The sequence below is a fragment of the Trichomycterus rosablanca genome, chromosome 11 (assembly GCF_030014385.1).
Source record: "Trichomycterus rosablanca isolate fTriRos1 chromosome 11, fTriRos1.hap1, whole genome shotgun sequence".
Lineage (NCBI taxonomy): Eukaryota > Metazoa > Chordata > Actinopteri > Siluriformes > Trichomycteridae > Trichomycterus > Trichomycterus rosablanca.
Genome location: NC_085998.1, coordinates 28,878,447 through 28,892,569, shown reverse-complemented (window position 1 = coordinate 28,892,569; position 14,123 = coordinate 28,878,447). Strand labels below are relative to the sequence as shown.

Below are 14,123 nucleotides of genomic sequence, written 5' to 3'. Positions count from 1 at the left end.
ACTCCACACAGAAGGGACCCAGACCGTCCCAGCTGGGGATCGAACCAGGACCTTCTTGCTGTGTTTATATTCTACATTTAATTAATGTAAACATTTCTGGTACATTTAATGCGACCATGTGTTCAGTATTCAGTATCTTTGCTGATATTAAGTAGGGGTATCTGTTGTTTTTATATTGTTCCTGGACTGTAATGTGTGAATCTTATTGATTAGTAGCTAAGAATTATATTGAATGACCAAATTCTTCCACGTTTGCATGTCTTTGGACTGTGGGAGGAAACCGGAGTGCCCAGAGGAAACCCAGACACATGCCGCCCTTAACTGAGTTTATTTTCTACATTTAATTAATGTAAACATTTCTGGTACATTTAATGCAACCATGTGTTCAGTATTCAGTATATTTACTGATATTAAGTAGGGATATCTGTTCTTTTTTTAATTGTTGCTGGACTTTAATGTGAGAATCTTATTGATTAGTATCTAAGAATTATACTGAATGACCGGATTCGGCCTTTAAGGAAGCTATAAAGTGTTTGCATGCCGCTTTGTGCCACCCTTAACTGTGTTTATATTCTACATTCAATTAATGTAAACATTTCTGGTACATTTAATGTAACCATGTGTTCAGTATTCAGTATCTGTACTGATATTAAGTAGGGGTATCTGTTGTTTTTTAATTGTTTCTGGACTGTAATGTGTGAATCTTATTGATTAGTATCTAAGAATTATACTGAATGACCGTATTCGGCCTTTAAGGAAGCTATAAAGTGTTTGCATGCTGCTTTGTTCCTTTGTTTTATGTAAGGCTCTCATTACCACGTGGTAGTAACAGATTGTTTGAACTGGAAAGAAAAGCCATTGGAAGCTAATTAAGCAGCCATTCCAGGCGCTATTCACCAGCACAAGACCGAGAAGCACAGGCATTTGTCAGCGCTTGACCCCGCGTGGTATTGATTGACAACGAACCTTCTTGAATGACAGCTTTAACCCGTGCTGTCCAATCATATCCGAGAGCACAAGCGTGCTCCGCTTTCATTGGCTGAGAAGGTGTAAAGCCGCAGAGCAAGCCCACGTGGGTGCAACGAAGCGGCCAACCCAGAGAGGATGGTTGTTGTTACTCCAGTGCTCGGTGCAGACATGGCCGCCGTTCAGTGGGATCAAACCCCAAAAACCTCTCACTATATTCACATGATGGGTCATTCTCTCAGCCACATGCACCCTAAAGGCTTCGAATAAAATGTAACACCGCGGATACGACTTAATAAATCCAGCAATCCACCTACACTGAAATGTAAACACGAATTCAGACGCACCGAAAGTATTAGGACTTATAATAATAATAATAATAATAATAATAATAATAATAATAATAATAATAACAACAATAGTAATAATAATAATAAAAAATCTAAATTCAATAATAATGTCAGCCATGTGTCATGTATCCTGTTTTATGAGAAAACTAGTAGTTAGTAGCTTAGTATTTTGATTATTTTTATATTAAGTATTAAAGAAGCCACTTGTTATATCAACATTTAGCTATTTTCTAACTGTATACAACCTAAATGGACAGAAAAATAAATCTGCTTTTGAAGGAAAAACAAAAACAAAACAATAAAAAACTCGAAATGTGGAAATGTTCATTAATATTAAGCAAATTAACATTTTATGTGTTTTTAACAAAATATATATTTGTATAATATGTATTTATATTCTATAATTTATTTTGTTTCGTTATATTTAATTATATTTATGTAATTTTTTAAATTATTTATTCACTTAAATTTTTGTACCTTTTTTAATATCTTTGAATATTAACTGTACTTTTTCAAAGTACATGTTAATATTTTAAATATATTTTATATTTAATTTTTACATTTGAAAATCTCTTTTTACGATTTAATGTATAATTCCTATTTTATTCATTTAATAATTGATTCTAGCTACCTTTTTTCTTTTTTTCTTTTCTTTTTTTTTTATTCAAGCTACCTTTTTTATTTTTTATTTTCTTTGTTTTTTTAATTTATTTTTTATTTTTATTTATTCATTTTTTTTATTCAAGCTACCTTTTTTATTTTTTATTTTCTTTCGTTTTTTCATTCTTTTGAATTTGAATTTATTTAATTTTTAATTTTTATTTATTTATTTATTTATTATTTTTAAATTCAAGCTACCTGCTTGGATCTAAAATGGCGAGAGTGACGTCACTCGCAGAACCGATGCTCCCACGTGGGGACATCACACCGCGATTGGACGAACACGAGCGACTCCGCGTCGGTCTCGCTGATTGGTCGAGGAGCGGCGCTTTCGCGGCAGTTCAGACCGTGGTGTCAGTAGTGTGTCTGTGTGTGGTACGGGGCAGCGACGCTGGACAGAGTGCGAGAGCGAGAGCGGAGTTACAACTTAACCGCTTCCAGTCGTTTCTAAACATATCGGAAATACAGTGGAGCAGTTTTTTGGGATTATGAGAAGGTATTTTTTGAGAAGGTTCGAACGAGAGTTGGAGTTGTGCGAGTGAACGTTGGAGCGGCTGCGCTCCGGACGTGCTGAGGAGAAAGAGGCAGTCGGTCGCTTTCTGTGTACAGTCACATACAGGCGCATGAACGGGAGATGCTGGAGCGCTGGGTTTCTTCTTAAACTCGGAAGTTTTCGACGCCGTTAAGCGCTAGAAGTGCCCCGAAGTCGAACCGGTTCTGGCTCCCTTTTTAAAAAGTCGTTTTTTGGTTCTTCTAACGGCCGTTTGAACGGTTGGAGACGCGCAGGCAGCACAGCAGGTACGTGGCTACCAGGTTAGCTTAGCATACTGCCGATATTGTTCTACAAGTCTTCATTCAGCCTCGCGCGCTAACTGCTAGATTGACGGCTTCACGTCCACTGTAATGTTTACACGCTTAACGGCTTGATTCTGGAATGCGCATGTGTGTCCGAGTGTGCGCAATTTAATGCGCAAACAAAGGAAAAGAACAGCACGCTTTGTTATGAGCTGTGGTATGTGGTCAGTATTTACTGCTTCAGTAGCTCAGGTTCGGTTTATAGGGGTTATGAAAGCAGTACAGTCCTAATCAGCTGTTATTACCTGACCTGACTGTAGCTGCTCCTTTATTTACCTTGGTGTGTGTTTGTATAATGTGGGTCAGGCTGTCTGACATGAGTTGGTGGTGCACTGCTTAAAGGGCCCAGGTTCGATCCTGAGTTCTGGTTAGATTTAGTCCTGCTCGTGTGTCTGTGCTTGTTCTGTTATTTTCTAAAATAAAAAGACAATCCATGTATGAATTCGCTGTTTAGAATTCACACTAGATCTAAATACATGAGAATTAAATGTCCTAATAGAATAAGCACCACATTGCAATCCGGATTATGCAGGTTTTAAAAGATAAATGACTCAATATTGATGTTGGTTTGTGTATTTCTTGTGTCTGAGACCCATGTCAGAGGTGCTGGTTAATTATCCATGGGTGTTTTGATTAATTAAGGCAGACAATTAGTTTATTCTAGATTATTTGTAATACACAGCTCAGATTATTGTATTGTTTAAATATGACACAAGATATTTTGTGGACGATAAAGCCGTTTCTATGTGTAATTCTGTTACAATACAGGTAAACGTAACCGTACTGTGTCTGTTTACACATTTTACAAATGTATTAACGCTCTATGTCCTTTTCGTATGCATTAACACAACATATCTGTTGCAGTGTAATTAGAATCAAAGCACTCACTAGATAGCCTTCCACCTTCAACAGTGTTTACTTTACATCTTCCAACCCGAATGCAAACACAATCACAATCTAAGGCTTATTTTTTTTCTGCTTGTGTTTTGGCCGAAAAGGTGAAAGGGTTCGTGCTCATCCGTACACGAAGACCGTGGATCGGGGTGTGTTCACCCCCAGCACTGACCGGTGTCCTGATGTGCTGATTTACTCCGGACCCCCTTCCACCCAGCAAAAGCGGCTAGCCTTTGAGAACCAAAGGATACATTTCAAGATGTATCCACAGGGCCGGCATCCGGTGAGTCGCACATCTTGAACTAATACGGGCTGTAATTTGCTGCATCTGCGTCGTCTTAGCCGGTGCAACGTGGAACCCTCGATGTGTTTACGTAGTTCACTCGGGTTTATTTATGCTCCGAAGGAAGCTTGCAGGTCGGAGGAATGAATCTTTTAGAGACGTTTTAGTGGCGTGAAAAGCTGCGAACGTCCTGAATTACCAGAAAAATGCGGTCAAGCCGAGAGAAAGTGAAGCATCTCCTTTGAAGCGACTGCTTCAGCCTGAGAAGTCGTGTTTGTTTACTAGAGCGAGGACTTTTCTTCCTTTTTAAAAGAGAGCACCTGGTTAGACTAGCGAAACAGAGGGAGGAAGGCAAGGCGGCGTTCGGCATGCTCAGACTCATCCAAGCGAGGTGACCCCACTCCTCTGCCTGGTGTTTATGCAAAGCTTTAAAACCACCGCCGTCTTCACCCAGATGTCAGAGCAGGAACAAAAAAAGGCAGAGACAGGAGAGACGTCACCCGTTTTCTCTCGGCTTGATATATTAGAGGTGCTCCCAGTGGGCGCAGGATGCATTAGAGCCTCTCTCAGTGTTTGCTGGAAAACAAATTCGGTTCTCGCGGGAGGTAATTGAGTTTGATTGATGTGATGGCTGTCTTTCAGGCGCCCCACCAGCCTGGTCAGCCAGGCTTTAAATTCACAGTGGCAGAGTCGTGCGACAGGATCAAGGATGAGTTTCAGTTCCTGCAAGCTCAGTATCACAGGTAATAATCTAAAGCTGTATCACTGTTAGTACTTGCTGCATGCTGTTAATATTTGTTTTTTTTTATGTGCTATATTTAAACTACAGGCTGTAACGTTTGGAGGTTTTGGGACCTCTTTGGTACAAATAATTAAAAGCATGTATGTCCGGTCCAGGTCCTTTATGTGTGGCGTTTGCATGTTCTCCCCGTGTCTTTGTGGTTTCCTCCCACAGTCCAAAATTGTGAACTGATGAATTTTGTGTACCCAGTAGCTACCAGTCCTGTCATGAATGCAACCGAAGTGTGTAAAACATGACGGTAATGCATGTATGTGTAATAGTGGCAGGTTATAATGGTCAACGACAGCCGATAGGGCGACCCCGCATTAGGCTTTTTAGTATTTTTTCATATTAATATTGTCACACGATATACATATACAGCAACTTTAACAGAAGTGCAAGTTGTTAAATGTGAAATGACTGAGCCGCTGTGTGTTTACAGTCTTAAGGTGGAGTACGACAAACTCGCCAACGAAAAGACGGAAATGCAGCGCCACTATGTCATGGTAAGACGAAAGGAGTGTTTTTATTTTTATCTACGCCGTATGCGACAGTGACGTGTTTATGTATACAGGCCCTGTCGCCGTGTTTGTGTGGGCGTGCCTGCAAGTTTGTGAAAAAGCCTCTCGCAGCGCCGTCAGCTTCATTAAAGGGCTCCGAGCGACTGCTCAGAGAAGCCAGGCTTTTTCATACCTTACCCACAGGGGTCAATGACCATCGCATTGTCCCCTTTTTTCCCCCCTCCCTCTGCCTTTCTGTGTCCCTCCCTTCTGCTCCCCCTTCAATCTCTCAATTCCTCTGTGCCGGCCTCCCTCCGTGCAGGGATCTGATTATTCTCCAAGGAGACGGCACTCTCGGACAAATGCGTGGCTGTAAATTGGGTGAGGGGTGATGGAGGCGGTCCAGGGGCAGCTGTGGGAAAGTACTCGATCGTGCCGGAAAACGTACAGTCTCCCGATAATGAGATTTGACACGTGAACACGAAGCCATCCCAAAAATCAGCGTTGATTTAAAGTCCAGGATTAATCATTGACACGATGTGAAAAAGACCCGGATTCAGACGCAGACTCGGATCAGGTTTTATGATTAGCAAAGAAAGGAAAACTTCCTGTTATGTCATGAAGCAAGGTCAAACCATGGAAGTGTGTTCTCTTATCATGGGTAAACACGCGAAGGATGACTTTAACCAATACCCCGGGACGCTAGTTAAACATTCCACTTGCATTAAGAAGCTTGTCTGACTGATAGGAAGGATGAAAGGTTAGGTAAACACCAGGAAGAATCCCAGTGCTAACTGGCTGCACTGATAGAACAGAGATGATCCGGAGTCGGAGACGCTTCTATTGTGAAATCGTTCACGCTAAGGCTGGATTTTTTTTTTTATTAATTAAGGTACTCGACTAGTAGTCAAAAGGTCGCTGGTTCAAGCCCCACGAATGCCAGGTTGCCACTGTTGGGCCTTTGAGCAAGGCAGCCATAACATTAAAACCACCTCCTTGTTTCTACACACATTGTCAATTTTTTCAGCTCCACTTACCATATAGGAGCACTTTGTAGTTCTACAATTACTGACAGTAGTCCATCTGTTTCTCTGCATGCTCTCCTTTTCATGCTGTTCTTCGATGGTCAGGACTCCACTACAGAGCAGGTATTATTTGGGTGGTGGATCATTCTCAGCACCGCAGTGACACCGACATGGTGCTGGTGTGTTAGTGTGTGTTGTGCTGGTATGAGTTGCTGGACTGAGAATAGTCCACCAACCAAAAATATATCCAGCCAACAGCGTCCAGTGACCACCGATGAAGGTCTAGAAGATGACCGACTCAAACAGCATCAATAGATGAGCGATCGTCTCTGACTTTACATCTACGAGGTGGACCAACTAGGTAGGAGTGTGTAATAGAGTGGACAGTGAGTGGACACGGCATTTAAAAACTCCAGCAGCACTGCTGTGTCTGATCAACTCATACCAGTCATAGTCACTGCAGTGCTGAGAATGATCCACAGCCTAAATAATACCTGCTCTGTAGTGGTCCTGTGGGGGTCCTGACCATTGAAGAACAGCATGAAAGGGGGCTAACAAAGCATGCAGAGAGACAGATGGACTACAGTCAGTAATCGTAGAACTACAAAGTGCTCCTATATGGTAAGTGGAGCTGATAAAATAGACAGTGAGTGTAAAAACAAGGAGGTGGTTTTAATGTTATGACTGATCAGTGTATACGGTACTGTAAGTCTCTTTGGATAACAGCGTCTGTAAATGTAAATATACATAAAGCTCTGGTTGACTCCGATCTTTCTGGTTCAGACTCGTCTCGAATGTTCTGCACATAGGCTGGAAAAAGCCAGATTTAAAATTCTGGTGTGAATCAGAAGCTGCAAAGAAAAAGAAAAAAAAAAAAAAAAAAAAAAACACCCTTCTGATGTGCACTAAGAATATTTGATGATTGGATATGCTGAGTGAAAAGCCAAAGCGAATAAATTTCCCCTCTCTTTCTCTTCAGTACTACGAGATGTCCTACGGGCTGAACATCGAAATGCACAAACAGGTACGTGAGCCTTTGATCCCGTCTCGATTTGATTCCTGCCGCTGACTTAGAGATCACACCGTCTGTGATCTAGGGATGGTGTGAGAACACAGGGTGTGTTACTTGTATGCTTGTACGCTTGTGTGTGTGTAGAGCGAGAGAAACCTAGTCATCCCAGTTACACCGGTATGTCAGGGATGAGTAAAGCGTGCTTCATAGATATAACGGTCTGTTATTGAGAGCTGGAGCTACATAAACAATCATTTCCTCCCATTTCCTGCCTGGGCTTGGCTTAACCGCACATCCCTGCGTGGTCAGACAGGTTTGATAAGATTAAAGCTCTGCGCTTGGCACCGACGACCCCGGTGTCTTAATGAGTAAAGAGAGAGGAGACGGTTCAGGCTCCGTTATGTCAGCACATTTAAGACACCCCTATAAATTAAAGCTGGGGGAAAATAGATGCTGTAAATTCAACCCAGCCGTGAGTTCCATAATGTGGAAAGTTTTAATGCGCACGCCTGACTCGTGTGTTTTAAGAAGGCGCTCATTATACACCGACCAGGCATAACATTATGACCACTGACGGGTGAATTGAATAACACTGATTATCTCCATCACGGCACCTGTTAGCGGGTGGGATATATTAAGCAGCAAGTGAACATTTTATCCTCAAACTTGGGCGAGCGTAAGGATTTGAGCGAGTTTGACAAGGACCACAAGGTGATGGCTAGACGACTGGGTCAGAGCAGCTCCAAAACTGCAGCTCTTGTGGCGTGTTCCCCGTCTGCAGTGGTCAGTATCTATAACAGTGGTAAACCGGCGACAGGGTCATGGGCGGCCAAGGCTCATTGATGCACGTGGGGAGCGAAGGCTGACCCGTGTGATCCGATCCAACAGACGAGCTCCTGTAGCTCAGATTGCTGAAGAATTTAATGCTGGTTCTGATAGGTGTCAGAATACACAGTGCATCACAGTTTGTTGTGCACGGGGCAGCAAAAGCAGAACCAACACACTATTAGGAAGGTGGTCATAATGTTATGCCTGATCGGTGTATTTATGCCCTAAAATCACAAGAGATTTGAAGATCAGCATATGGCAGCACTGGGGTGCAGCTGGTAGCACAAAGCAACGTGTAAGGAGTTTGTTTTCCTCATGTCAGCATCGTTTTACCAAAAGTAAGGGATTAAAAACCTGCCAGTATTAGAGCTGGAAATATTTAAAACAATTTTAGTCAAGCCATGTTTATATTTTATCAGAAGGTAACCAGTTCAAAAAAGCTTTGAGCATTTTTGCTATTATATATAAAAATACAAGGTTTCCGGCCGTACATCAAACATTCATTCATTCATTGTCAGTTTAACCACTGCTTTATCCTGGTTTTGGTTGTGGTGTGTCTGATTCATTGTGCGAAAGGCAGGAAACATCCTAGACCGGTTGCCAGTTCAACACAGGGCAAACCCAGCACATATTCACACACAAACTCACACTCAGGGAGGGCAATTTCTAGTAGATTCAATTAACCTGACTGCATGCCTTTGGAGTTGTCGATGGCAACAGGAGCACCCGGAGGAAACCCACACAGACAGGGAGAACAGAGCCGGGGAATCAAACCTATGTCCTTCTCTCCACTGTGCTGCCTTGTAGATCAAACAATAAAGCAGACAGTAAATGTGCAGCAGTTGAACGAGAAAGGGAAGCACACATTGTTCAAACTAAATAGGGGCGGCACGGTGGCTTGGTGGGTAGCACCGTCACCTCACAGCAAGAAGGTCCCGGTTCGATTCCCAGGTGAAGTGGTCCGGGTCTTTTTTGTGAGGAGTTTACATGCTTTCTCCCACAGTCCAAAGACATGCAAGTGAGGTGAATTGGAGATTGTCCATGACTGTGTTTGACATTAAAACTTGAACCGATGAATCTTGTGTAACCAGTAACTATCTGTCCTGTCATGAATGGAACCAAAGTGTGTAAAACATGACGTTAAATCTTAATAACGTATAACGATTCCTTCAGGCAGCACGGTGGCTCGGTGGGTAGCACTGTCACCTCACAGCAAGAAGGTCCTGGGTTCGGTTCTCTTTCTGTGTGGTTTGCATGTTCTCCCCGTGTCTGCGTGGGTTTCCTCCGGGAGCTCCGGTTTCCTCCCACATCCAAAAACATGCAGTCAGGTTAATTGTAGACACTGAATTGCCCTATAGGTGAATGCGTGTGTGTGTGTGTGTGTGTGTCAGCCCTGTGATGGACTGGAGCCCCGCCCAGGGTTTTACTGTGTGCCTTGCAGCCATTGAAAAGCTGGGATAGGCTTCTGCACCCCCCTACAGCTAACCCCCCCACCCCGCGACCCTAATTGGACAAGAGGTTAAGACAGACACTGGGTGAGTGTGTAACCAGTGTAACCAAAGTGTGTAAAACATGACGTTAAATCCTAATAACATATAACGATTCTTTCAGGCGGCACGGCGGCTCGGTGGGTAGCACTGTCGCCTCACAGCAAGAAGGTCCTGGGTTCGGTTCTCTTTCCGTGTGGAGTTTGCATGTTCTCCCCGTGTCTGCGTGGGTTTCCTCCGGGAGCTCCGGTTTCCTCCCACAGTCCAAAGACATGCAAGTGAGGTGAATTGGAGATAAAAAATTGTCCATGACTGTGTTCGATATAAGCTTGTGAACTGATGAACCTTGTGTAATGAGTAACTACCGTTCCTGTCATGAATGTAACCAAAGAGTGTAAAACTAATCCTAATAAGGTATAACAATTCCTTCACATTGATTCCACTAAAGTCAAGTCAACTTTATTTATATAGCGCTTTTTACAATAGACATTGTCTCAAAGCAACTTTACAAAATCCAGGACCAACAGATACAAACATACAGATACAGAAATATCATCGTTCGAGAGGTGCATGTTCAGAAATGAAAACGCCTGAATAGCAGAACAGTGTGTAAATAATTCATGCTGCAATCTGCAGCTTTTGGAGAGTGTTGGGAAATGAATGTGCCAGATACGGAATACTATGCAATACTGAATCGTTTCCCCTGTTGGTGCAATAGTGCAACTTCCCTAATTTGTAGTGGTTAAATATGTAGCCACTGATGCACCGCTGCTTTCACATCATCATCACATGGAAATCTTCTTCCCCTTAAAGCTTCTTTGAGCGTCCAAAAAGGTGGAAATTGGATGGCGCTAAATCCGGACTATAAGCTCCCTCTGTCTCTCAGATACGACCAATTACTGCTCCTCCCACCCTCACCGTTTCCAACCAAAATGTAAAAGTGCGGAAACTTTTTGAAGATCCCTCTTAGTTATAATGTAAACTATTTACAAGCATTGGGGCAGTACGGTGGTTAAGTGGGTCCTGGGTTCGATCCCCAGGTGGGGCGGTGCGGGTCCTTTCTGTGTGGAGTTTGCATGTTCTCCCAGTGTCCGCGTGGGTTTCCTCCGGGCACTCCGGTTTCCTCCCACAGTCCAAAGACATGCAAGTGAGGTGAATTAGAGACACTAAATTGTCCATGACTGTGTTCTATATAACCTTGTGAACTGATGAACCTTGTGTAATGAGTAACTACCGTTCCTGTCATGAATGTAACCAAAGTGTGTAAAACATGACGTTAAAATCCTAATAAACAAACAAACAAACATCATCATCACATGAGAATCTTCTTCCCCTTAAAGCTTCTTTGAGCGTCCAAAAAGGTGGAAATTAGATGGCGCTAAATCCAGACTGTAAGCTCTCTCTCAGTCTCTCAGACACGACCAATTACTGCTCCTCTCACCCTCACCACTTCCAATGAAAATATAAAAGTGTGGAAACTTTTTGAAGATCCCTCTTAGTAAAAAAACAGTAGATTATTACCTTTTATATCGTACTGCTTGATATGTGGCCTATCAAAATATAGTCTAAGTACTAAATATTAGGGTAAATTAGTAATAAAATTTAAGGTGTGAGACAGTACAGATGTTGAATGTTATTCCCCCAAACTCCAAAAGCTAATCTTAGAAACGTGTGTTTATATCCGCGCGTTATTTTGATCGATGCCGTCGCCCCGTTTTCCAGATGAGCGAACAGGAGCGTCGATGTAATTGGATCATCACAATAAGGGCGGAGGACGCTGGTTTAGCCCGCTCTCCGGCAGCCTCCCCCGTCCTCCTGAAGGTTAATAGCATCAGGGAGGAGCGGTCGAACAGGCGATCCATCAGTGTCCACCGTGTGTGTCAGCGTGCCGGGTTGTTTGTGAGATCCCACGCTCTTCTGATGGCTCCTGTCAGCCAATTATCTCGCAGCTAGAAACTGGTTGTGAGAGGGAAAAAAAAGGGGGGGGGGGAGGTTGTGGGAGCAGTGGACCGAGCGAGTGGGAGGGCCAGGCCTTTGTAAACAGGTTAATCGACTGATCCAGTTTAGAGCTCTGACTTTTATCAGCCGCCACCATCGAGCCCGTGTAAGCGCCTGTGTCATTTATCCAGTCCCAGCTCGATCAGTCTAGAGGCGAAGGAGTAAATGTAGTAAAACTTACCTCGCCATCATGCAGCACAGTAGAATGAATTCATTCGCACCATCGTATGGTCCGCTCCATGAGGTTCGGCCACCCAATCAGCTGGCTTATTTATTTATTAGGATTTTAACGTCATGTTTTACACACTTGCATACATTCGGACCGCCCCACCTGGGGATTGAACCCAGGACCTTCTTGCTGTGAGGCGACAGTGCTACCCACCGTGCCGTCTGAAGGAATTGTCATATGTTATTAGGATTTTTAATTCATGTTTTACACACTTTGGTTCCATTCATGACAGGACAGGTAATTACTCATTTAATGTCCAACACAGACAGTCATGGACGATTTAGTATCTCCCATTCACCTCACTTGCACGTCTTTGGACTGTTGGAGGAAACCGGAGCTCCTGGAGGAAACCCACACACATAGAGAGAACCAGCAAACTCCAGACACAAAAGACCTGACCCGCTCCACCCGGGGATCAAACCCGACAGTAGACACCCACCCTGCCGCACCAGACACGGCTCAATGCGGATCTCCACCGAACGCCTCGGCGTCTGATCAGGGATATCCCGATCCGATCTCAAAGATCGGAATCGGGGCCGATCAAGGCATTTTTTTTTCAATGATCGGTGTCGGCTTTACTAAGACCGAACCTAAACCGATCCTTCGTTTTACGTCAGCATGTCCGCTGTGTGGAAATACTTTAAATTGGAAAGTGAAACAAGTCCAACAGTGAAGTGTAATGTCTGCAATGCGAGCGTTTCACGAGGCGGTGGGAGCAGAGCTGCGTTCATTACTGTAGAATTCTACTATTTATATGGTGTGTGAGTCGAGGATCACTCCGGTTTACAAAACAATAACTTTTAATCCGAGTATGAAAACCTCAGGGACCATAACGTACAGCTTTTACGAGTTTACGTGTTACAAGACTGAACGACATCTCAGTATCAAGCACTCTGATTGGCTTAGTTATGTCACCGAGCGTCGTAGTGATGCACTTGCTTAATAAAGAAATAAATACATGGTATATGTCACAAATTGTCGGGAGCAGAACACTTTATTAACTTCTTCTGTTACGGTACCGAATAGCGGACAGCTAGAGTCATCGCGTCAGCCAAGCACGCTATTCCATGCACTATGGAAGCCCCAAAGGGTCAAAACACACTCACTTCGCGTAGAAACGTCCATCAAACCATTGTCACAATACAACCACAGAAAAGTTTGTTACAGTTACAGTTACAACACGCATACAAGTACGGTGGCTCATAAGAAACAAACCAGATATCATTTAACCAAACGATCTACCAATTTGATACGGCACCTCAAAAATAAACACTCAGCCGAATACAGCGAGTTTATTATTATATGATGAGAAGAGGAACCGGAGGCTGATTTTCCTCAAAAAGAACCTTCACTTCATTTTGAGTGTTCTACTTTTACTACTACAATGCTGCACTAAGTTTGTTTACTTTTATTTTGTAAAAATAAAAGAACATTAAGCAATAGCTTGGATGCAGGCAATTTTTTTCCTACAGCACTGCAGAGCTATTCAGTTGTTAAACGTATACATTGGATTAATTTGAATAACTGTAATGTACTTGAAGTGTGCACTGTGTGAACAGGTATTTTCTAGATATTGTCTAGATAAGAACTAGATAATAAAGTATCGGTTTGAGACTCGGTATCGGATCGGGATCAGAATTAATGATCGGGATCGGGAACCAAAAAAACGTGATCGGGACATCCCTACGTCTGATATCTCCAGACAGCCGTAGCAGCGAGCGAAAACACACTTCTGACATCTGCTTTGCCGTGTCGATAAGCCGCCATGACCGGATGTTATTACCCGTCGATACATATATCTTAGCCCCGATGACTGGCGCGAGTGGGTGGGGGGGGGATCCCTCTCCCACGTTGCCAGGTCATCCCCCTGCGCGTCTAGAGCCCTGGATCGAGTCGTCCTGCGCCCGCTTGATGCCGAGACTGATCAATGATTTATACCAGGGAGACTAGTAAGTGTTTGCTAACTGCTGGATGGCCCTTCTTAGCGCCAGCCAAAGCAAACACACTTACTCTGTGGGGTGAGCACACAGCCCCTTTTCAAAGAAAAATATTGGATGGTTGGAAGTAAGGGCTGACAGCCCAGACCGCCTCTCATTTTCTCACTCAACAGCCCGCGGTCAGGTGGAGAATACGCGCCCAGAGAGTGACGCCATGTCCCCGCGCTCGGTAAATGAGAGTCTTTGTATTGTTCCAGGTTGACACACACAGGTGTTCGCTTTAGCGTTTTCAACCCAAGCTCGATCCGCCAGGTCTGT

General features: G+C 43.5%; 1 protein-coding gene across 1 annotated transcript in view; it reads left to right on the top strand.

Moving 5' to 3' along the window:
• Positions 1-2,338: 2,338 nt before the first annotated feature.
• tle3a (TLE family member 3, transcriptional corepressor a) overlaps positions 2,339-14,123 on the top strand; it is a 66,204-nt gene continuing 54,419 nt past the window's right edge. Inside the window, exons 1-5 of the mRNA XM_063004135.1 lie at positions 2,339-2,774; positions 3,830-4,008; positions 4,651-4,751; positions 5,232-5,295; positions 7,294-7,338. Coding sequence (XP_062860205.1) covers positions 3,985-4,008; positions 4,651-4,751; positions 5,232-5,295; positions 7,294-7,338 — 234 coding nt within the window. The 5' untranslated portion in view covers positions 2,339-2,774; positions 3,830-3,984. The remainder of the gene's footprint in view (positions 2,775-3,829; positions 4,009-4,650; positions 4,752-5,231; positions 5,296-7,293; positions 7,339-14,123) is intronic.